The sequence below is a fragment of the Olea europaea genome, chromosome 11 (genome assembly GCF_002742605.1).
Source record: "Olea europaea var. sylvestris chromosome 11, O_europaea_v1, whole genome shotgun sequence".
In the NCBI taxonomy this organism is placed as follows: domain Eukaryota; kingdom Viridiplantae; phylum Streptophyta; class Magnoliopsida; order Lamiales; family Oleaceae; genus Olea; species Olea europaea.
Window position 1 is genome coordinate 31,133,941 of NC_036247.1, and position 25,353 is coordinate 31,159,293.

The 25,353-nt window shown below is 35.3% G+C and overlaps 3 protein-coding genes across 4 annotated transcripts in view; all 3 read right to left on the reverse strand.

Moving 5' to 3' along the window:
• Positions 1-980: 980 nt before the first annotated feature.
• On the reverse strand, positions 981-18,313 carry LOC111404039 (mRNA-decapping enzyme-like protein). The gene is made up of 9 exons (XM_023032752.1): positions 17,957-18,313; positions 17,664-17,704; positions 17,255-17,304; positions 15,272-15,416; positions 13,290-13,346; positions 3,415-3,535; positions 2,736-3,182; positions 1,474-1,645; positions 981-1,371 (listed from the first exon to the last, which is right to left on the reverse strand). Exons 1-8 carry the CDS (start codon positions 18,146-18,148, stop codon positions 1,592-1,594), a joined length of 1,107 nt encoding a protein of 368 aa, XP_022888520.1. The 5' UTR covers positions 18,149-18,313; the 3' UTR covers positions 981-1,371; positions 1,474-1,591.
• Positions 18,314-20,140: 1,827 nt separating this feature from the next.
• Positions 20,141-21,678, reverse strand: LOC111404041 (casparian strip membrane protein 1-like). Its single transcript, XM_023032756.1, has 3 exons — positions 20,853-21,678; positions 20,530-20,653; positions 20,141-20,444 (listed from the first exon to the last, which is right to left on the reverse strand). The coding sequence occupies exons 1-3, from the start codon at positions 21,110-21,112 to the stop codon at positions 20,229-20,231; spliced, it is 600 nt and encodes a 199-aa protein (XP_022888524.1). The 5' UTR covers positions 21,113-21,678; the 3' UTR covers positions 20,141-20,228.
• A 138-nt stretch (positions 21,679-21,816) lies between these two features.
• Positions 21,817-25,353, reverse strand: part of LOC111404040 (mitochondrial fission protein ELM1-like) — a 9,673-nt gene continuing 6,136 nt past the window's right edge. The window contains exons 7-11 of one of the 2 annotated variants that reach the window (XM_023032753.1): positions 23,383-23,495; positions 23,245-23,308; positions 22,859-22,952; positions 22,650-22,758; positions 21,817-22,191 (exon numbers count right to left, since the gene is read on the reverse strand). In XM_023032753.1, the coding sequence (XP_022888521.1) occupies positions 22,093-22,191; positions 22,650-22,758; positions 22,859-22,952; positions 23,245-23,308; positions 23,383-23,495 (479 nt within the window). In that variant the 3' untranslated portion in view covers positions 21,817-22,092. Of the gene's footprint in view, positions 22,192-22,215; positions 22,452-22,649; positions 22,759-22,858; positions 22,953-23,244; positions 23,309-23,382; positions 23,496-25,353 lie in introns of those variants that run through there. The other variant, XM_023032755.1, reaches the window with a different exon arrangement.

Below are 25,353 nucleotides of genomic sequence, written 5' to 3' on the forward strand. Positions count from 1 at the left end.
TTCTCAGTACAAGGCGGTGACGGTGCATGAGAACTTGACTGCGAAGGAGAAGTGTCACGATAGAATGGTATTATAGCGGCTATGGGACAAGCATCGGTGGTGGGGCGATCCAATTCTAGAGGGAGAGAGAACAACGAGAACACGAGAGTGAGAGAGAGAACGAGCGAGAGCGGGGTGTGGGAGTTAGGTGTCGGTAGGTTGAATCATTAGGAATATATTTATTTAATAATTTTTAATTACCACATGAATTATGAAATGAAACTTAATCCCTCTTATTTATGAAAACTATTTTTTAAATTCAAGTTTCTAGGTAATCTTCCCTTCAATTTTTACTTGGTGGTGAATAATTTTTTAGCTTTTCACAAAAAAGGTGTAATCTCATCTGAGTTAATTTCTCTATGGATATGTTTGATTAACATGAAAAATATGCCTAAAGAAAAAGTTGTTTTCCTTGTTTCGAGGAAAACAAGAATCTAACTTCTCCAAAGAAAACATATTCCTCAATAATGGGCCACAAGATAAGGTTTTAAATGCGATCATAAATCAAACCAAATTGAAACAGTCAACTATCACCTGACAAAGTCGGAACGTCGACCACAAACGAAGGATTAACTCCTAAATGAATTAAAAATTTATTGTTGAGGATGACAAAAAAATTATTAACGAAATTTGTTGAATATGAAGAAAAACCGTTGAAATTTTTGCACGCTTCTATCCATCCGTTGACTAGGTGGAAAGGCTACTAGACTTAGTCTTCAGAAAGGAAAACTACACATATTTTCAAAGGTCGAAAAATATTTTCCATAGAAAAAAGGACAATCAAACACTCAAAAAATTGAAATTCAAGTACAAAAAGGCCATTTTCCACGAATTTTTTTTCCCATAGAACACACCTAATGGTCACTTGAATCTTTGGGGAATTTAAGATGATTTTTTAATGATCCATATAGTCACCATCAATCAGATCAGGCATTGGCAAGTTGCTACAATTGTAAGTCGAGTACCTTTGCTTTAATGATAAGAAGCATTTATCCCAGCACCTTGGCAAGTTTGTCGCTTGTTCGACCAAGCAAACAAGTATCTCAGAATAAAGTTGTATAATGCGACTAACCGACTGAAACTCTAAAGGAAGTAGGAACGATTACGTGGGGGGTGGGGTGAAATGAATACACAGTTATTCTTTCACCTACTAGGTTCAACATCATTTGAGAACGCTTGAATTGTCAAAATCCCAATTTCATACAAAAGGCAAACAGGAATTTGCATTATGGAACTGCCATGCACACTAGATTCCACCCTAAAAGATGAAATAAAATTTCATATACATCTCTCTTTCCAACCGATGCTAATTCCAAGACACATCGACCCCACCTGAATTACAATCAACAAGAAAATTTCAATGCTGAGGTGTGTAATTTCATCATAGCACAGAAGTCAAAACGATGGAGATGTTTAAATAGAAAGAAACTGTACCAAGCAAGACGCAGCCCTTTCTGTGCCATTTCATGTAAACAATGCCACAGATATGTACAAATTGATCCTTCTGTGAAATTTTATATTTACAATGGTGTCATCACTGTTAAAGCTATCATCATTCATGCACTTTCAGCAACGCTTTGTAAAACATGTCGATGAATTGATAGTCCTGCCACATGGCAAATAAAAAGTGAAGAAACTTTTGAGAAACATTGAGACACTCTCAAACAAGAGTATACGAATATGTAACATTCCTATCAAGTATAGCATAAGCCCCATGGAATTCAAGAAAAGAAGAAACTTCGTACCATTTGCATTTCATTTAGGTGATTATATGCATATTTCTCATTCTATATCCGCAAATTGATCCGAACCTAAAGTAAAATAAGGAAGCAAAGCTGCCTCCACAAGCAAAAGATAGAAAAGTGACTTCAAATTTTTAGATATGAAGGGATCAATCAGTCAATACTAAAATATGATCAGCAACTTTCTTATATTTAACTGCATAACTATGAGATTTGCCTTGGTCCAAAATAAATCCATTGAGCCTATTTGGTGACAATCAGAACCACAACATTTTTTTGCAAAATGAAGCCAGCCACAAATATAGTCTATGTTTGGCCCCCATTTTTCCAAAACTCATTTTCAACTGCACATCTTCCATAAAATAATATTACACGTAAATTAAAAAAAAATTCATATTTTTTAACCACATGTTCTCCAAAAAAACCACTATTCCAAAACTCAATTTTCCCCAAATTTTCATTAAAATGGAGCCCAAACAAGGGCATAGTCATATAATCTGAATAACACCTATCATGGCAAGTTTAAAATCCAAAACTCTTGGGTCAAATTCAACGTAGTTAAAGAAAACCGAATTGGAATACAAGGTACCTTAAGAACAACCAAATAAAGGCATAAAAATTGCAGTTTGTAGCCCTATACACACAGTTGCAAGATTTTGCTGAACAATTATTTGAATGCATTTAACAAACCTTCACATTTATCTGGAAGTAGTCCCCCAAAACTTCCAAACATCAAGTAGAAACTGGAAGTTTTTAATACTAAGACTCTATGAACCAGAGGTTCCCTTACAAATATGGCTTTAATAAAAACAAATGATTGGGTATATACAGCAAGCTGAAAGAAATACGTCTGCGCAAACTAAACATCTAATTAGCTGTTTAACTATGTCAGATGAAAATTAAATACACCTTCAAAAATCTAAACAAGTACACAAACAAATGACTTGAGGATACCTGCGCTAGCATCAAAAGTGCATCCCGAACTCTTTCCCTGCTTACAGGTCCATAATTTGGAACAGAATGGGTATCGGGGGTAAGAGATGCCGATGGCTTAGGAGGTTGGAAAGGTTGAAGCGTTGAAGAACCATGTGGCCATTGTGTATTCACAGGAAGATGAATAGCAGAAGTTGGAATAGATGGGGTAAATGTTGAAGCGGGTGAAAAGAAAGATGATGGCTTGACTAGATTGACAGCCCGGTTACCACTACTGCTTGGTTCACTAGCAGCAGGAAGGGACGACACTGGAGCAGTTGATGGAGCTGATACTGTAAGTGGTGTAGCTAGCAAAGCTGGAGAGGAAGGACCAACACCAAGAACATGGGAGGATGGAGGAACTGCAGGAGGATTGTTGAGAGAAGGATTTTTGACTTTTGAAGACTCATCTCCAATACGCATAGCTCTCTGCAATGGTGGAATTTGGAGGAAAAAAATACCACTCAATATGGTACGAACTAATAAGAATTAAGAGTTATATGAATATTTAGTGCCATGTAAATACATCATTGAGGCCCATCTAACAGGAACTGATCCATCAAGATGCATATAATGCACAAATTCTCATAATATAATACATAACTCTGGAAATGCTGTACTCAGAAAGTTAACGAATTAAAGACAGAAATTAGTCACTCACACTAAAGAAGTTCACAAAGGAATAGTCACGGTTTACATCTGCGGAAGCAGAGGCAGTGTAGGATGGTAGTGGCCCTTCAATCACTGAACTTGTAGGGACTGTATCAAGTTCCTCAAACTCACTGCAATGAAGAATACAAAAAGAAACACGTAAGAATTGGAAGATTGCATTGAAATGAAATCAGAAGCAATACCCGTACCAATCATTGCCAAAAACTACTTATGCCATGAATGACAGCATGTATTGCAGAAGTAGCTACCTAGTCAAGTTTGAGACGGTGATTACAGCATGCAATTTTGTGGAAATCATGTATCAATCATACTTAAATTATGGAGATTGTAATATTTATAGTATGGAATATTTAGGACTAATTTAGGAAATAATTTGTGGTAGAATACTATCTTTCCTTTTCCATTCATTGTGTTGTTATATATATTGAAGGTGGAGTGTAAGAATTATATACGATTAAAAATAAAAAAATGTTTCTTCATCACTTCTTTATGGTATCAGAGCTAGGGTAAAATCAAACCCAGCTATCAATGGCAGAAACTACTGCCAACAATACAACTTCAACCACTGTTGAGTCTGGAACCAGTGGGACTGAAGCTGGTCACACCATGGCGTCAATTGGAATTGATAATTCCTCATTCCAACTCACAGTCGAGAAACTCAATGGTAGAAACTAAGAGAATGGGCTCAATCCATTAAGCTCGTGGTCGAAGGAAAAGGAAAAATTGGGTGCCTTACCGGCGACACAAAGCAACCCGCAGATCCCGTTCTTCAGCAAAAGTGGAAATCAGAAAACTTCATGGTTATGTCATGGCTCATCAACTCAGTGGCACCGTCAATCAGCAAAATCTGCCTCTTCATGGCGATTGCAAAAGACATATGGGACAGCGTTCGGGAGATGTACTCTGACGCGGAAGATGCATCCCAGATTTTCGAAATAAAGACCAAACTTTGGAAGGCAAAACAGGGAGAAAGAAGTGTCACCGAGTATTATATGGAAATGACCTCATTATGGCAGGAATTGGATCTGAGTATGGATGAAACATGGGATTGCCCTAGTGATGGGGTTCGGTATAAGAAGAGAATAGAGAATGAGCGCCTGTATGAATTTTTGGCTGGCTTAGACAAAGACCTCGACGACGTGAGAGGCCGGATTCTCAGCCGTCGGCCACTGCCCACCACCCGGGAAGCCTTCGCCAAAGTACGACGCGAGGAAAGTAGGCGTCTGATTATGTTGAAGAAGGAAGGGACTGGGCCTGATGAACGTATGGATGGGTCAGCTCTATTATGCCAATTGGACCTCATGAAATTGGGATTAAGGAATTGCAGCCAAGACAAAAAAAAAAAAAGCCCACATGATGGGCCTAAATATGGTGGGCCTGATTTGTGAGCCCAAGTACTTAGAGGAACAAGAAGAATTGGACTCGACCCAAGGCAACAGAGTAATCGCCCGTGGTGTGAACACTATCGGAAACCTGGGCACAAAGAGGATACATGCTGGGACCTACATGGAAAGCCGTCTGATTGGAAACCAAGACAAGGCTCTAGGAATCAAGGCTATCAAACTACAACTAATTCATCTGAAGTATAAAATTCCGCTCCCAACAATGTATTCAGTCCTGAACAACTAGAACAACTCCGCAAAATGTTCTCCAACTTCCAATCATCCAGCTCCTCGAGTTCTTTAGCTCATAGAGGTAATATCTTGAGAGGCCTTAACATTGCCTTACTCTCAAAAACACCTTGGATTATCGACTCTGGTGCGTCCGATCACATGACGGACTCACACCACCTCTTTATCTCATACTCACCTTGTGCTGGAAATCTTAAAGTCAAAATTGCTGACGGCTCTCTATCCCCAGTGGCTGGAAAAGGGAGTATTCGAATCTCTAACTTAATCACACTCGAAAATGTTTTGCATGTCCTAAACCTATCATGCAATTTATTATCCATTAGTCAATTAACAAAAAGTTCAAATTGCTCCGCTAATTTTTTCTCTTCTTACTGTGTCTTTCAGGACCTATTATCGAGGAAGACAATTGACAGTGCTAAAGAATATGAGGGACTCTACTACTTTGATGAGACTAATGCGAGTCAACAAAGTCAACTTGCTAGTTGTGATTCTGTCTTCATCCCCAAGAATAGTGACATTCTTTTATGGCATTATAGAATAGGTCATCCCAATTTTCATCATCTGAGACATGTATTTCCTTCATTATTTTCGAATAAAACACTTTTCAATTTTAGATGTGACATTTGTGAACTTGCAAAACATCATCATTTGTCATTCAAAAAATCTGTGTATAAACCATCTCGACCATCACCTTAATACACAGTGATCTACGGGGACCCTCTCGAACCCCTAATCGCACCCACACAAAGTGGTTTGTCACATTTATCGACGACTAGACTAGACTTTGTTGGGTTTATATGCTAAAAAAAAAAATCGATGTCCGTTGTGTCTTCATAAACTTCCACTCAATGGTTCAAACCCAATTCCAAACAAAAATCCAAATTTTGCGGACAGACAAGAGGACGGAATATTTCAATAGTACACTAAAAACATATCTCCAAGACAATGGAATTATTCGCCAGAGTTCTTGTGTAGATACCCCCAACAAAATAGAGTTGCGGAACGAAAAAATAGACATACTTTAGTTAACTCGAACCCTAATGTTCACTACAAATATTACAATCTCCATAATTTAAGTATGATTGATACGTGATTTCCACAAATTTTTGCCCCATTCTGTTCATATTTAAGACTTCAAATCAGCTATGTGACACTCAGTGACCACCATCGGATGCTGATTTGATGCTTCCTTTTTGACATGATATCTTTTATACAGCAGTGGTTGTACATTTTTTGTGCTTATCATATTAATTCATCTATATTCAAGAATTGTTAAAGTTGTTGGAGAAAGGTAGGAGAGGAATTTTAGGAAAGGTATGGTGACAATAAAGCAACATAGAGGTGGTGCAAAGAGAAGGATGTCAGCTTCTTTCTTATGCCTTCCATTTAACTATAGAAAGGATGCATGTCTTAAACCATTATAGAATAACCTGGAACCAGAGGCAGAGCCAGCATCCAAAGAGGGGGCGCGGCCGTGCGTGCGGCTCCGCCAAAATTTTCAGTAGTAGCCGGGCGCTGTGACAGTCTTGCAGTTGCAGAGGCAAAATTGTGGAAGAAAGAAGCCCCGGAAGATGAATGTCAACTAGGTTATTTTTATTTTTTTAGCTTTGGCCCTTTGCTGATGAGTGATGGGCCTTTATTTTTAAAGGGAAAAATTCATATATAAGAGACTAAGTATGTAACATTTCAAAATTAAAAAGCAAAGTTTAAAATTTCAAAAATCAATTTTTTTTAATATTAATAAACTAATTAATTAAGCATATATTTTATTAATTAAATATATTGAGGTCACAATTCTATACAATTTGGTCACAAGTTGTAAATTAATAGGTCACAAATTTATTGAATTAATAGGTCACATATTATTCATTAGTCACAAATCATAAATTTTATGAGTTACAACTTATTTTATGGTACAAAATAACTAATTAATTAGTCACAAATTAATTTTTGGACACAACTTATCAAATTATTGGTGACAACTTATTTTTCGATCATAAATCAAAAATTTTATAGGTAAAATATTATTCATAGGTCACAAAATTATAACTTTTATTGCTCACAATTTATCGGTCATTACAAGATGTAGAAGCACGAAAAATAAAATGAAATTAGACTCATATTTTTATGTGATGATCTAGCATTTCAAACCTAGCCCAATAACAAATCTTATGCTCGGCCCACATAAAAAATGAAAGTTCAATACTAGTTTGATATGTCTTAAACAATTTTGACAACATGGAAGTTCACAAGCAATCATGCATATTTTCTATAAAATTTTAAAATAAAGTAGGACAGAATCTAATATTTCCCAAAGATTTGACCTAGCGGTGAAAAAGATTTGATTTGCGTACACATTGTTTTTTTTTTTTTTTTAAATGACTGAATTATAAGTTTTAAAAATGAGACATAAAAGAGAACTTATAAGCTTCAATTTGAGGATAAAAATTGATATTTTCTTAACTTGTCAAGTAAATAAATTATAAGGACCAAGAATAAAATTTATTTAATGACCCACTTTATTTTCCTCAAATTTAAATATATAGGTGTATATACATTTGTGAAAAAAAAAAATTTAATGTTAAAAAAGAACATGAAACACTTCCATAAATTGGTGAATAATTAACACATTTGAACCCCCAAATATACACACGTAATAGCACCAAAAAAATGTAGAAATACAGGAAATGGAGTCCCAAATTTACCCTAAACCTTGCTTGAATTCCAAACACACGCGTATTATAGGTTTTCAATGTACCTAAACTTAGGAATGAAACCTACATAACCCATTTAACTAATTTTAAATTCACTTTAATTGGAATAGTGCCAACAGATTCTACACATGCTAAACCACTCATTTTCCCTATTAAACATTTCCTTTAATTCCAATCAATTGTGAATAACCTACCAACACTTACTCACTATAAGACTAATGTTTCTTTTCCCATAATTCATATTACTTTCTACTATATATTTATGTATAGTTTACACATATGAAGGTTCACACTTTGAAACAAGAAAAAAATTCAAAAAGAAAGAAAACATAAGAAAAAAGCAGATTTCTTAAAGTTTCGGGTGCCGTCCGGAAACAACATCCACCATCCAACTTTATAAATTCAAAAGCTTTCAAATTAAGATAGGTAGAGGTGCAAGTAGTTATTTCGTTTTCAAATTATGATTTTCCGTTAAAAATTTGAATGAATTGGTACCTTTAGGTACGGTGCTTTGACACTACTATAGTTTGAATGATCATTCTCCTACTCTATGTGTTATGATAATTTTATAGAAATCGAATTTCGTTGGAAATCCATCTACATGCGATGTTATAAATCTATAGTTCGAATTTTCTAATTTGATAACAAAATGCAACGATGATATCTACTGAGTTTCAAACTCATGCATTAATTCCTTTCTTACAGGTTGATGGGAGCAAATGATAGTAGATGAAGATGCAACGTGCTATGGAGAAGCCAGTGACTTAATGTTTTTAATTCGATTATGAAATGACTTTTTTTGAATACATAGATTCCTATAAACATCTTATGTGGAGCTATTCTGTGACCATTTAAATGGATGAGTTATATTTAAAAGTGGGTATGTGTTATAGAAATTAACTAACAAGTCACCATTTACCACAAAAAAGAAAAAAAAAATTTAACGATTTAATGTTGTTGTTTGTTTAAAATTTCAAATTCTGCCTTAACTTTAAAAATTCATAACTCAATTGTCACTTGGAATTTTTGGACAAAACAAGTGGCGTTTGATTCTCATGGGTTAGTTATTGAGTAAAGTTGAAATCATGTTGTTCGATGTTTGTAGAATTTTATATGTCACTTTAAGTAAACTGCACTGGGTTACCTTTCAAATTAAGTTGCTGCAGGATTTTAAAAAATATTTTAGTACCTCGTTGCCAACGGAAGCTAATCTTTGGATATATCATATTATAAGAAGTTTCCTACTTTAAAATAAAATTTCATAAAGTTTCAAAGTCGATAGCTATGCAAACGAAGTTATTTTGACAATTGCCGCTTGAGATAGAAAGCAAAACATCAATTTTTTTATTTTTTTTTTATTTTGCCTATAATTTCACATCAATAATGGATACATGCATGAAAACCATTAAAAAAACATTTTTGAATTTGTTTCTTTTAGTATTGAATTATGTTCTTAAAAAAAAAAAATAGAAAAAACATATTGCTTTACCTAGGTTTTTTGTACATGCCATGGTTCATGTAAACAGTTGAATTGCACAGACTTTGTTCAGATTTTTTTGGTATCATTTCACTATTTTTGCTACTGCCCAAAAGCGATATTTCTAAGAAATTATTAGATGATCTCTTAATATAAAATGATGTTGTTTAGAGTTAAAATAATTCTTGAATTTAAATCTTACATTTTCCGTTAAAAACACAGTTAATTAAATTATTATTTTAAATAATCTCTAAGTCTATAACTAAGGTACAACTAATTGAGTGACGTTTCCATTCATGAGGGTTGGAGTGTTACACAAGATATCAAAATTACTGGTCTCAAATAACTGGCCACAAACCCTCCACCCAGCACTTCCAACAAACTACCATTTTCAATTTCACCACTACCACCTCACCAACACAACTATTAATAAACCACCATTTTCAACTACAAAACCACAACTTTCTATGCTAGATCCACCACCATCATCACCTCCACCACCAGATCCAACAAACCCCTTTGAGATCCACCACCATTTTCAATTACAGAAACCACAACTGCCATTGACACATTCATGCCAAATTCACCACCACCACCACCATCTCCACCAATAAAAGTCACCCCCACTACCAGATCCAGCAAATCCTTTTCAGATCCACCACCGATCTATCACCACCGCACCAACAAAAATATCACCAAACCACAACGCAGAGCACAGACATACCATCATCGCACTACACCACCGCTGCAGCAGCAGCCATCGCAAACCATCAGGCACCACAAATCGGCAAAACACCACAGCCTAGGATTTGGTACTAGTACAAATCGTCCCAGCTATATTGCCTCAGCATGCAAAGGCTCCATCGTCGCTCCTAAAATGTTGTTTCATGCGACACTATAGCAGTGGGATGAGGGGGGGGAGCAGCAGCGCCAGAAGGGGTGGCAGCACCATGAGTAGCTAGTTGATGAGTATAATTCACTCATTAAACTAACGCCTCAAAAATCACTGTAGCAGTGGGATGAGGGAGGAGAGCAGCAGCACCAGAAGGGGTGGCGGCACCATGAGTAGCTAGTTGATGAGTATAATTCACTCATTAAACTAACGCCTCTAAAATCATGGTTTTTAGTACGTTCTTAAGCACTTTTGAACGTTTTGATGTATGTTCGTGTTGTTTTGTAGCTTAGAAAACTTCGAAGAAAACGCCATATCTTGGGGCTTGTAATGGAGCTTAGACAATTTCAAGGCATGAATTAGAGACAAGGAAGAAGATTGGAGCGGAACAAAAGCTAAAATAAATGGAACAAGAGAAAGCAGTATTGGCTCACCTAGATGCCCAAGATGAAGAACCAAACCCAACAGAGAGATGGGCGCATGGAGAAGCTAGCGCCGCCGCCGCCCAGCCAAGACACAAGCTTTTCAGGGAGCTGTTGCGGCCCCCAGTGAGAAGAAGAGACTGGCGCCACGGTGCCAGCCTTGGGCGTTGCGGCAAGTAAGCGGAAATTGGAAATCTTAAAAATATTTTCTGCCCAATCCACTTCAAATTCATACTGCAACGTGCTAGGACTATAAATACATGGTTGAAGACCTAATAAAGGGGGAAGAAAAGAAGAGAGGATGGCTGGAGAGAAAAGCTTGAAGGAGACGGCTCAAGAGGCTAGGAAGATGGAAATCGAGGGAAGATTGACAACAATTGGGGGAAGAATTCAAGTGGCAGTACAACTAGTTTTTCTAATTCTATCATTCTTTTCCATATCTTTTATTTTGTACTTGATTATGTCAATCAACTCAATTATGTACTAAATCCTTAGATCTAGAGTTTGATGTAGCCTATCTGAGACGTTTTAACTCTAATCTAGTTATTTCCTTTGATTTTTCCTAGTTTATTTGTATTGATTCTTGTGTAATGACTTCGATTACCTGATTAATAATTGAATGAATTGATGTGTAAATTTAAGCACTCGAGAAAGAAAAATTTAGGCGTGATCTAAGAATAACATAACCTAGATTTTGTAGGTTTCGAGAGAAAGTACGAAATCTTTGAGCCTAATTCAAATTAAGAACCATGTGCATTGATAATTTCTATATGTCTAATTCGGAGTAGAGATATTGGGATTAAAATATAGAGATAAGTCATACTCGACACCTGAAAGAGGGAATAAAATTAATATGGGGTTCTTGCCTATAAAGTTAGAAAGAATTGATGTAAATAGCTATAGAGGTTGAATAACATTGTCGATAATACGGTGAAATCATTCCCTAGGGTTTCATAAATTGATTTAATCCTTAGAGTTTCCTCATTTTAATTGCATTGTTCATTTCATCTACATTAGATTAATACAAAAACATTGATTCAAAAATATGATTATCTAAATAAAGTGAAAGCTGAACCAATTATAGTATTCAGTAGGATTCGAATATCAATCCCTGTAGGTTTGACACTTTTCGTTTCATTACTATATTACAAAACTTGACACCGTACACTTGTATAAATCACGTTACATCAAGCACGTGGCACTAGTAGAGAATGAGACGAGAGAAGATGAAGGGAGGGAGAAAATGATGGAAATGATCTTAGGAAAAAAGAGGTGGGTGTAGAATATTAATTAAGCTTTAGGATGAAAATTGTATATTAAATATTTAAATATGAAATATCTAATTTGTGAATAATGAAACCTCCTCCCTGTTTTTAGAATAATGATCTCTAAAAATAGGGTAGGATTAATTTCCACTTATTTAAAAACATTAGGTCAATCCATATATCTTTGATTACCCAATACCCACAACAAATGGTCCAAAACTCCAAATCACTTAATTGTAAAAGGAAACTGTTCTTGCTTGCTATCATGCGATTTGTATGAAGTGGAGTCTCCAGTTACCAGGGTTGTCGTACTCGGCGCACAGACTCAGCTGTAGTTGTTGAAGAACTCAAGTATTCTTTTCTTTAAACATAAATTACTAAATTTTAGAATGCTTTCTAAAGTTTTATCTATATTTTTTTGTTAATATTTAGGTGGCAAGCGAAAGATTATGCACGATCAAATCACAGAACTATATCCTTTAACAAATTCTTGAAGCCAGAAACAGCAGCATCGCAGTGGAATCACATCAGTTTGAATGTTTCAAAGGTAAAAAAATGTGATTTCTTTTTGTAATTAATTAAAGAAATTTTTAATTTGAAGAAAAAAGTTGAAAAATGAAAAGGGCTAAAGACAATAAGACTAAACATTTGGTCGTATTACCAAAAAAGATATCGATTATTTGATTTATGTTTGACTAAATATGTGGCCAGCTGGGCAACAAGGCAAGGGTTTGTCTAAAGATGCCAAGGCACAAAAGTTGGCTTTTCAACACTGGATTGAGGTTGTGAGTTACTCTTCTCTGGGCTGGAGTTCAAAATATCTATTGTTAACTGCACGCTATGTATTGTTGCTATTGGATACTATATACTTTATTTGATAATGACTCTCTAATTATAAGAATTTTGTGAAGTTGGATTTGATTCTTATGCTCTTAATCTAGATTGATCCAAGGTACCGATATGAGCAAAGCTAGCGTCTTTATTATGAAGAGTGGTGTAAGACTAATATTGGTCTTCTACTGTTAAGTGGTGAGAAAACTCTGAATTAATTTGATGCCATGAATTTCTACTTTTGAGTGTCTTTTTGGTAGTTATAGTGCATTTACATACATATTGAAGAAGTTTTAATATTATTTAATAAAATATTAACAAACGACCTCACTATTACGATCGTTGATTGTCAACAGTCAACATCCGTTCTAGTTAACCTTCGATCCTAGATTTGCCACAGCCTGGAACTATCGCGCCAAGTCAGTCCAGCACATGCATGTTTAAATTGATGGAGTATAGTTATAGAAGCTAATGGTAAGGATAAGAATTGAGAACAATCATCTTTCCACGACATGAAACCGAGGAATTGTTAAGAAAGTTGATGTGACTCAATAGTTAGGCTAGAATATTCAGGTAGAGATTTACAACTTGAGCACAGAATAGAGAAATTCTTAAAGATAGTTTCTAGATACCTTTTGCTTGAGGATGCTAGTGGCTTTCGAGGAACCTTTGAATAAGAACTCAGTATCCTGTAGAAAAGGTTAAGACATACAAGTTGTTAATACCACATAAGCTATTCATCTGAAAAATGTCTACAGATAATGCATATAAGGCAGCTAAATGGAATAAAGTAATCAAAAGTCATCTTCACAATAATTTGTGCTTATTAGACATACCTGTGATACTTGGGAAGAAAAATAATGTCCATTGATCATATATTGCTTAGGACGTGGTGCTTTGATAGAAAGACGCATTAGTTTGTTCTCAATTTGGACAATTAAGGGTAGCAAAAGGGCAATTACTTGTTTTCTAACCAACGTTTTCAAGATCAAAGAGTAGGAAAGAATTTTAGCTCTTCCAAATAGAGTCTAACTAAAGAGGTATCTCACTGATGGCTTGGGCTCTCCCCGGATCCTATTGCTTGTCATTAGCCTATTTACTTTCCAACTTTTCCCAAAAAAAAAAAAAAAATATATATATATATAGCTTGTGAGTGCATATTTTCAATTTGAACTTATTAGCAGTTATGCCATATCTAATTGACTTTCTAGCCATGAACGTGCATCCTAAAGTATAAGCTAACCATTTAATTTGGTTTTAAGTAAAATTAGGGTCTAAGCCATAAAGTCAAACAAGCTATGTGTAGTCTCTAGGGTTTCTAATATTTGCTTAAGCCTACCTAATGCAATAACTATCGATTATTGATGTCATCCACTCTAAATTTTTGTCCATCCATTCTTTCAAGAATGAAATGTAGAATTGCAACAATAGTATAGAGAAACATATACATGTGTACAGGGACATTCATAGCATGTGCAGTTGACTTAATAATACACTATCAAAGATTCTGCTTCATAGAAAAGCCATATTCTTTAATTATCTCAATCTGATAGATGAACCCTTTCTTTGGTACCTAGGATCTATGATACTGCTGCTGACATTGTTATTTTACTCAAAGATCTTAGCTAACAAAGTAAAAATTCATTCAGTTAGAAAGATGATCAGTAATAAGTACCTCTAAATCCACAATATCCGAAAACCCACACTTCATCCTATATTGACATGTTTCTGTCTCCAGAAAATCGAATTTGCAGTACTAAGACCCTTCATTATAATTTTTATCAGTTTCCTAAATAATTTGTTCAGTTCTTTGAGGGTTTTTCTTTGGTAGGGAGCAACAGTTTTCACAATAGCTTCTCTAAAGGGGATTCCACAAGATGGGGCACAGAACTGTTTACATATAATCCTAGAAATACGAAGTTAACTCTTTTTCTAAAACCAACTGGAGAAATCAATAACAGCTAATAGTAGTAATTTTATTAATACTAGTCAAAGTTGAACGTGCATTTCACATTATTCTAAAATACTTTATAAGTAATGTAAAAGTAATATTTGGTATCAATTTGTTGGAAGATTTGATGAGTTTCGGACAAATTAAAGAAAATAATATTTAGCATGGAAATTTAAGAGAAGAAAATCGTACTCTCAAAAATTAATTTCTATGATTCAAACTTTTTGTAATGATGAAATACTATAAATGAGCAATCTTTTTATATTACATTTGATATATAAAAATTAATTGTTAATATATAAATTTAAACACCCATTAAAATTTCTAGATACATGAATATGAATAAATTCATTTAAAATAACTCTAGATTCATATAATTCAAGATTTATCAAGTGAAAATTTATTGAATGTAGATTAATCAGAATATTAATTAATTGAAAATTAATAACACAAATTTCATAAACGACAATAATTATATAATATTTATTACATATCGAAAAGCAAAAATTAAGGTATTATTAAAATAATTGAATTATAGAGTGTTAAAATCGTCCAAAAAATTATTCTCCATTGATGTGATACTTTAATATAATTATAGATTACTGAGCACAAACAATGCACGACATAATGGTTTAAAATACAAGACAAGACAAATTTTTGTACCTAGTAAAGAGATTTGCAACTTCCTCACATTCACGTGAATTGTAGAACCAAATACCATTGACTTCTTGTGCAGCATTGCGATACAATAGATATGGAAGTTGGACTTCAAACTCAAAATTTTGCAAGAGATTCTCCACAAGATTTTCTGTTGTTACAACGATTATGTAAAGACACAGTTTGCAAATCTAGGAACAAGTCAACAGAGAATTAGCTCCCAGAGAGCAGCATCCGAATCCAGCCGCATGATTTGGATATCATTTTCTTACTAGCACATTTTGGATGTAAATTATTCCTCAATAAGCAAAAAGTCATTAAAATAGATAGGTATATTATTTAGGCATTCAACTAACAACATTATTACTTAAAATCACAAAAAATAAATTAAACCTTGCTTTTAAAATTTCTTTGATCCTTAATAAGCTGCAAACAAGCAACCTTTCAAAACACAAACAGATGAAGTGAACTACCAAGCAATTTGGGCATATGGCGTCAAATTGAGTATCAAAATATGCAGCTTGTACATGCTAGTGTATATCTTTCATCCTCAATACTTGTAAAATTATAATTTTCAAAAGGGCAAAATGTAAAATAAAGCATTGCAGTCAGTTGATTTACTTTTTGTAGAGAGTGTGACCTCAGACCTGTGGGGTAGAATTATCCCTACAGTATGGTCAACAAAATACAGTAATGTAAGGCTCTCAAAAACATTGATAGGTTTGGTTAAACCACTTCATGTAAAAGATTAAGTTGTTAAAGAGCCACATGTATATAATTCAGATCTTGTTTTCAACATGCCCCTTCACTTATAGATGAGTGTTCAATTTTTTTCCCAAGCAAAGCTTCTCACTTGTACAATTTCATTAAATAGGTGTCAGTTAGACTTGAACTCAAGTTATTTGCCTACTCAGATCCTATGTTAAAGTTTTGATATTTCATTTTAAATGGTGAACCTTGTTAACAGAAGTAAACCATATGTTAGTTAATTATTTGATATATAGTCGATGTGGATTTTTATCCCATAACATGAAATGGTAAGATAATGGTGTGTTTGAGAATACCAATTTTGGAATCCGATATCTCGTTTTAGCTTTAGACGGATTAAATTGCTCATTTGAGCTTGTTGGCTTCGTTTGAGCTTGTTGGTCTCTAATATCAAATTGAATCACTTAATCTAAAAACTTAATTCGATAGAGAGGGCTACATGTATATCATTTAAATAGACTATGGGCCGGATTCCTTTTTCATATCAAAGCTTCGAGCATGTACAATGGCGGTGAGACTTGAAGCAATGACCTTTGTCCGCTATGATAACATGTTACGTCTTGAGTTCCATCTTAACTTGATCAACCTTGTTAAAAAGAGTAATCCAAACACTAATATGTTAAGTCATATATTTCTTCCATAATCGTGGGATTTATCCCTTAACAAGCTAACCATCACTCCCCTGGATGGGGAAAAAGAAGAAGTTTAGTTTCTTCTCATCTTAAAAGGCAAATAGTCAGAGAAATAAAAATAAAAAGGATATATCAGTCAATTTATTATCTCAACCGTTAAGCCATAAAACATAGACCCTAGATTACTCCTACAACAGGGTAAAGCCAGCAACTTTGCATGAGATGACAGCCTCTGATCACAATGAAAACAATCAAAATCCTTTCAAAAGAATGAGAGCAGGTAGCAATTTTCCCATGAAAGCACAAAGCATAGATTAATCATAATCCAGAAGAATGACATCTTATCTTCCACTTCTATTAATCATCTCCCTCCCATTCCATGTCCCAACCAAATTTACTTAGAACTCTCAGAAATTAGTATATAGTAGTCTTGATTCTAGAGGGGTTATAGAACATATTTACTTAGAGCTCACCAAAATTAGCAAATAGTAGTCTTTACCACATACATACAAACATTCATCAACCAAATATATACAGAACAGAATAACAAATGCATCAACATCAATCAAGAGAATAAAAAGATCCAAACCTTCATTCCGCCTATTCATAACAACGAATTGGAACCGTGGCTGGGTGTTCCTAAAATGATACCATGAACAAAAATCAGTAAATTACTTCTTTCGGAACCCAAAAAAGGACGAACAGTGAACAAAGTAATGGAAATGTAACTTATTCCTAGTTGCAAGATACAAGAAGAATTGCACCATAAAATACAGTTAAAAAACACAGCAAACTCAGGTGTCATGCTATATATAGATCTTTGATCTTCAAAGTAATTCCCATAAAGTAAAATTGCCTGTGGTTTTTGCATTTTTGGTTGCTATGGTTTTTCATGTCACTTCAACTTCCACAAGAAAATTGTGGCAAGTTAAATCTCAAAGCCTATTTAAGTATTCTAGAGTAGGAAAAAATTACTGAGACACATAAAAATTGGCTACCTCTTGACTACAAAGAGAGGCCCTTCAACATCCTTGCGGCTCTGCAAGTAAATTTGAACACAGAAAATCAAAAACTAATTCAACAATGCTGAGAAATTACAAGTAGACAGCCTTAATACTTCTAATACAGATTACATCTGAATTTAGTTTATTCACGACTCATCTTTTTCAACGCCCAAACGGGAAAAAAAATTAAAATAACACTTCATTCATAAAAGAAATATTCAATGTCCCGCCGTAAAGCGAGTTCGATCAGAAACAGTAACAATGAAGAAGAAGATAAAAGGGGAGACCCATTGAGTAGCATCGACGTTGAACTCGTAGAAGGTGACGTGAGCGGCCGTCATAAGAATCTCATTGATGAATGGGTCCATTCTCTGCAGAACAGTGAAGTTGAGCGTTTTGGTTACTTGCTCATCCAGGTGCGGCATCAGTTTCCCCCCGACGCCGGCGCCCTGAGATCCTAGAACCGACGATGACGACATTTTTATCGGCAACACTAAACTGAAGTAAGTTCTACTGCTAATATAGTATTACTACTATAATCTTCTACAACAGTATAACACTGATTATGTGATATGTGTATATATATACGAAGCAGCAGACTCAGATTATCGTTCCGATTGCTTCGCGGCGGTGGACAGAGCAGTTGTCTGATTGACGAAATTGACCTTGTGATTTTCGCCAACAAATATAGTAAAGGAAAAATTGCAACCACGGTACCAAACCTTCCATTTAGTAGCAGACTTGACACAAACTTTTTATTTGTCTCATCCACGGTACCAAACCTTTTAAAAAATCTCATTTGAAGTCCAAATGCATGATTTTTGCTAATCTTTTAACTATAAGTCAACGGTCTGAACAAATGCTTACTAATTCTTAAAAGGTAAAATGTGCGAGTGTGTGTATATAATTAAAGTAATTAAACAATAAACCACCCATCCAAACTCAACCCTTTCTTCCCCATCCCCATACAATCGCCCTTACCTCAAAGTCGTTGTTGTCGTCGTGGTCGCCACCACCATTTAGAAGTGTCAATTTTGCTAGCCGGCTCAAGCCGCCCATGGTTGGGCAAAAAAAAGTCCGAGCCGACCCGACTCGAAGCTTTGGCTGTCGTCCCAAAAGGCTCGAAAAAGCCCGTGTGATTCGTCTGCTTGGGCCATTTTCGACCCTCGACGAGTCAACCTAAAAAAATGAAACGAAGGCAGCAACATGCTGCCCTTTGAGGCAACACACAGGCAGCTACTTAGATGCCTGTTTATTGAAAAAATGAATCGGCTCAACTCGGCTTGATAAGGCCTAAATTTTTTAGCCTAGTAAAAGCTTGACTTGACTAAACCAAAAAAACCTCGAAGCATTTTTACTCAAGCCGAGCCTCAGCCTTAAATTTCAGCTCGTTAACATTCCTACTACCACTCAAGCGATCGATCGGCACAGTCATCCATGCAGTCTAACGCCACCGCTATCGCCATTATCACCCAATAAAGGAAAAATGACAGTGTCACGGACTTCTTTTCTTCAAATTTGAAAATCAAAACTAATTTTGAAATCAAATTTGATTTTGAGGTTTTGTTATTGTTGTGGTGTAAATGGTGATTCTAGGGAATTTAAGTGGTGAGGAAAAACGAAGGTTGTGGTAGCAGTTAGATGGTGGTGATGGTGTGAATGTTCGATGGCTTGAGGGAGCTGTTGGAGTTGAATGTTCAATTTCTCTCCAAATGCTTGAGGAAATTGCTAGTTTTGAGGCTATTGTGATGCTTGGTTTTGAGGTGGTGTTGGGGATGGAGGTTGAGGCAACGATGACGATGGTAGCTAGCAGTTGTAATTGAATTTTTATTCATTTATTTATTTTATTTTTTGGGAATTTGTTACTTTTTAGTTTCAATGGCAACGGATATGCATTCAGGTGAAATCGTGTTGTCTTCAATTGAGACAACGACGGTGATTGACGATGGTAGGGGTGACCGTCGACGATGGGCAGGTTGACGGTGGCTGGCGGATGGCAGGATTTTTCCAGGAAAGATTTATAGTTAGGTGGGGATGGGAAGGAGATGATGGTTTTATTTCTATTTTTAAAATTTGTTAAATTATTTATGTAAAAATAGTTAATTTACCATCTTGCCCTTTGTGAATTTGGTCAACATTAATTGTTAGGGCCACTAATGGTTAGATTAACGGAACCATCCATTTGGACTCCAAGTTAGAATTTCTGAAATGTTTGGTACAATGGATAGTACAAATGAAATATTTGGTACTGTTAGTATAATTTTTCCTATAGTAAAACAAAACTTTGTCAGAATTTGGAGAAAATTGCAGCTATGGCTCCTAAGCTATAAATTTTGTGCATACAGGTCCCTGAACTTTAAATATTGACATCTACATCCTCTCCCTTTTATGTACGTAGGGCTTTGTAGCATATCAAATCTGTATGAAAATTAACAACATACAAATGTGATTTACATTTATTCCACAAAACACGAAACAACCATAGAAATTATGAACCAGAAAAATAACAAAAAAAGGAAAAAGTGAAAAATACATCAATCTATAAAAGAATCTTGTAAATTAGTGTTTTCTGAGAGCAACAGTTGATAGCACCACCATAAAAAAGAGGAGAACCACCGTGATGAAGGCTGCCACCATAGCTCGGCTAAACCTTTGACAGAAATCATCGAACTGTTGACATATTGCAAGCCAGTTTGCATTTGAATTCCCATTGTGAGCCAAATATACAATGGCTGCGGAGGAACCTGCTACAAAAGTAGTCAAAGTAACCATTACCTGCAACAAATGAACAACCAAAGGATTTTAATCAAAACTTGACGTGATTATTCTTTGTAACTGTTATTATATGTTAGAAGCTTACAATATCAAAGATAATTAGTAGGAGCCTTGCGCCTATTGCGAAAGGGCGTGCAATGCACACGATGGAGAAGGGGATGGAGAGAATAAGGTAGCTTATGACAATTGCCATGGCGATCACAAAGAACCTACAAAGTATGTACAATAGTTGCATGTGACGTAATTCAGATAAATAAGTCTACTAGTTATCAGTTTAAACTTTTAGACGAGGTAGTTTAAATTAATATTAGATGTTTGAGTTCAAGAAAAAAGTTTATGACTCTGACATAAAGTTTTTAAATAAAGTGGTTCAACACCATAACAAAATTCCAGCGTAAGGGCACTTACAAGAAAGTTGGGAGATCATCATAGCTTGCTTGGAACTGGAAGAACTGAGTAAAGAAGGGAAGTGTTTGTTCAGTGGTTCCCATTGCAACCGTTGCTGCTAAAGCTGATGCAAAGGCACTTATTCGAAGTATCAAGTCGAATATGCTAATGCCTCTCTTATATCCTCCTCTTGCATGCTCCACTCCCAAAAGGGGTGCTTTTCCTTTCCTTTCTTTACTAGTCTCCCCCATATCAATGGTAGTCAACTCATTTTTCACCATACTTTTTGTGAGAGAGTGATTTGTTGCTTTTTTCTTTAATTGCTAGTAGAGCTCAGAGATTGTAATGAGAATGCCAATGGAGGCATAAGATGGATCTTTATATGGTGATTAGTGAGAAGCATTGGTTTTTAGAGATAATGGGGTAAGAAGAGTTATTGCTAACTTATTATTTGAATCTCAAAGACAGCACACCGCAGAAATTGGGGGAGGTTTATACATGGACATAAAATTAAAGAAATGGTGGACTAAGAATATCAAGAAATTAAATTGTTTGCATAATTAGTCAATATATACATTCTAATCCACCAAGAACTAACATATTTGGTCTATGTGTGTGTATATATTTTATTTACAATATGCATCATGTGCGATAAACTTCGGGGTTTCATTCCCACATTGCTTTTGTTCAATCTGGTTGATCATTTGCTTTTCTTTATTTAAGAAATTGCTTAGTTGCAAATATATATTTGTTCATCTTCCTTGCACAATGCAACATTTAATCTATATTTGATACCCATTAAAAAGAGCTTTTTGGAAAAACTGAGTTTTGAAATAGTGATTTTTTGCAAAACATGTAATTAAAAAGTGGGAAAAAAAATTTAGGTTTACGTACAAAATATATTATTTATTTATTTATTATTATTTTTTTTTTTGAAGGAGCTTTTGGAGAATGGTTGTCAAATATGAGCTTAATCATATCGCAGTAACTAAAAAACCCTAATTATTTTCCAAACAATGGTCAAATCACCTTGATTTGAAAATCAAGATTATTATTTCCCAATTTCCATAATTTATCAATTATGCTTTCTATTGTTAGCCTAAGGTACAACATATGTATTTCAAGAAACAAAATTCCATTTGGCTCCGCTAAGCCATGCTTGGTATCCTCGACCGGACTAAAGAAGTTATATATTTTTCTTTGTATTGACCTATCGTGTGGTGTCCTGCATACCAAACGTGTGTTATGTGAAAGCACGTTATCACTGCAATCTCCACCTACGTTCTGCAAGGGCCTTCACAACTTCGTCGGCTGCTTCCTTAGCATCATTTAGTGGAGAATAATTCCAACTTTCAGCAATCTGGACAGCAAGTTTCAAATTAGGATAATGTGAACTTTGCATTATGTGCTACTATGATGTTATGCATATTTGTTTGAATTCGACTTTTTGTGGAATTTTCATCCATAAGATTTCACTTACTGGTCATCTTTGATAAATGAAAACGAAGTGTTATAAGTTATATCTTCAGTTGAAGACGCAATATTTGCAAGTGAAAAGCGTGGTCTCGTGTAAGTTCACAAGTATTCTTAGAGTAAGAACAAGATAGCTGAACCTCAATCCTGAGCGGAAACAAGAAACTAAAATTATTAAGTGGGGTATGGAACTGTTTTGAGTTCAGATTAGACTTCTCTTGGTTTCATTATCTCGAATGTATAGCGAGCTCGTAATCTTTGAGACAGAGAGGAAGAAAAAACAAAAACTGTCTTCTCTAAATTTACGTCCATGAATAATAGCAAAATAAGGCAAAATCAACTCACATTTTCTTTACCAGTGAAGGGTCGAACTGCTCCTCTATTCTGCAAGGACTTGAGGAAATCTGCAAACTTCCATGTACACAGCTCAGTCCCAAATACATAAACGGGCTTCCTGCAATTCAAAAACATAAGACGGAAACAGAATATTAAACTGTAAATTTTATTTTTTAAAAACGATAGTTTTTGCAATCATAGACGTAATTGTTACATACCCTGTGCTGCAGGCCTCACTCAACATACTCACTGAATCAGCTGTGATGACAAAAGCATCACCCCAAGCCAGATGTCCCATGTGTGGATTTGGATCTGAAAAGAGCGGCAAAGATTCATATCATGTGATACATAGAATTGGGAACAATGTGATGAACTGATGCAACATTGTTAGAATGTGTAAAATCAGAAATTTTCGAAACCAGTTTTTTCAACCTTCGGAGAGATTGAAGTTTTGATTGACTGGTAAGTATTCTACCATGTGTCATATGTCCCTTTTGGCTGAACTTGGGCGTACAAGTACATGAAACATTAGTGGCAACCCCGCAGGCCTGAACATTACTTCTTATGTGATAAAATAAGAATAATTAGAAAGAGTAACGAGTACCTTCACCATTCCAGATGTAGACTTTAGGATGCTTGCCAAGTTCACCCACGAGGATATCAGAAACCTGCTTGTTACAGCGCAAATGAGCATTTACCCTTAGATAAATTGCCATATGGGACTATGAGAAGCAATACATACAGTTTTGGGTGTTCGACGAGAAAATGATAGTCTGAGGCTCCCACAAGTCGGAAGAACATTCTGCAAGGAAGCTGCTAGTTGATTTGTAAGGTCCGCACCATATTTGCAACGACCTATGAGAAAGGATGTGAGCAAAACCAATTAAAGTGATTTTTGCGTGACAAATATAAGGTGAGAGAGGAGCATTAATGAACCAACATGACTCGACCAAGAAAAGTCATGATGTTATCACTCATCAGTTTTAGGCCCTGTTTGAGCCCCTTTAATTTCAAAAAGTGTTTTACGGAATAGTAGATTGATGAAGAATGTGTAGTTAAAAGAGAAGGAAATATTTTTAGCTTGCGTGTAATATTATTTTAATGAAGAACGTGTGGTTAAACATGAGCACTGTAAAAAAAATAATGGAAAAAAAGGGATGATAAACAGGGGCTTAATTCATAAAAAGAAAATCATAATTGTCGCATGGAAAAGCATTGGTTAACATAAAGTATCATAATACTAAATTTACGGTGGGTGAAACCAGTGTCCGTGGTTCTAATAGAGTGAGAAAAGCAACAACACTATGTATTAAAATCTCAACCATTCCATTGATGCGTGACGGCATGAGATTAAATGAAAACTTTACCCACGATAGTTTTACGCTTTAAAGAAACATCTTATGAGCCATCCTACTTATACTGATTATCCTTTACAAAATCCCTGATTCAGAGTTATGGGCTTGCTTTCATTAGTCATTTTTGCATCAGGTTGCTACATAAAATTAGGTACTTGTAGTTAATGTTCGCTTTTCATGGTAAAACATGAAAATTTCGACCATATGGCCCATGTCTTCCTCATCTCTTTCTCTATTATAGTGCAGAGTAGACTGGATTCCAATCACAATCAGTCTTTCTAGCTCTGGGGCCTAAATCACCCAATTCTCTCCAATAAACTATTTGCACCAATGGGTTAGTTCGATATCAAAACTTGAGTACGGGGCATAAACCGCCAAAGATGAAACGTGGCTAAGTGACCCAACTCATATTGGGCCTAGTGCACAGGTAATTAGGAAATTGGTCAATAGTGGGTCAAAAAACATTGAATTGTGATTAAAGTGGGGATTTTCGGTCCTTCTAAAATTTAGAAAATTTCTATATGCTCTTTTCCTATTCCGTAAATGCTGTTAACAACATTTTGAAAAAGGCTCACAGTGCTTACACACTAATAAATCCTGGGGAGCTTAAATTTCTCTTTTCTCCAATCTTGTAGGTTTAGAAGTTAGCATTGCAGTCAGGAAGTACAGATTAGGTCTTTTCATCATTGTACATTACCACCAAGTCCTCTCTTTGCTCTTCTGTCCAGTCAAGAACATGACATGAAATCTTTTGTATTCATCAACATCACAAAATCCACACCCACCCACCCCTCTATCTTTTCTTACCACAAGGAATCAACAGATTTCCTTTATCATTTACATCTCCTTTTCTTTTCCTCGTTTTCTTGATTTTGAAGTTTCACTTCAACTCCTCAGTGAAACATCGGCACCAACAACCAATAACCTTCAGAGTATATTACTTACTGATCTGTTCTTGATGGTAGAAAGAAGAAAATGGTTGTAGGGTAATGAAAAGCCACGAAGGTTTGTTGCTGAAGCTGCTGAGAGAGATTATCTGTAGAACTTAATTATACTAAAACTGATGGAGAATATAATGCAGTGTAGAAAAACTAAAATTTACGGGTTGTTAGTCCCAAGTAGTTCACATCTCAATGAAAATAGGAATCAAACTGCGTATAGGGTAAGAAGAAATAAACAAATATGATGAATTAAAAATCAGCTAGGTAAAGCAAATTATACAAATAATTCATAATCTGACTAGGAAAATGATAAGCCCCCAATTAAATTCACGTATACAAGGCGTAAGAAGTACACGATGGAGAAGCCAGCACGTGACAACTAGAAATCTCTAGAAGGAATGCTGAGTTAGTAAATTG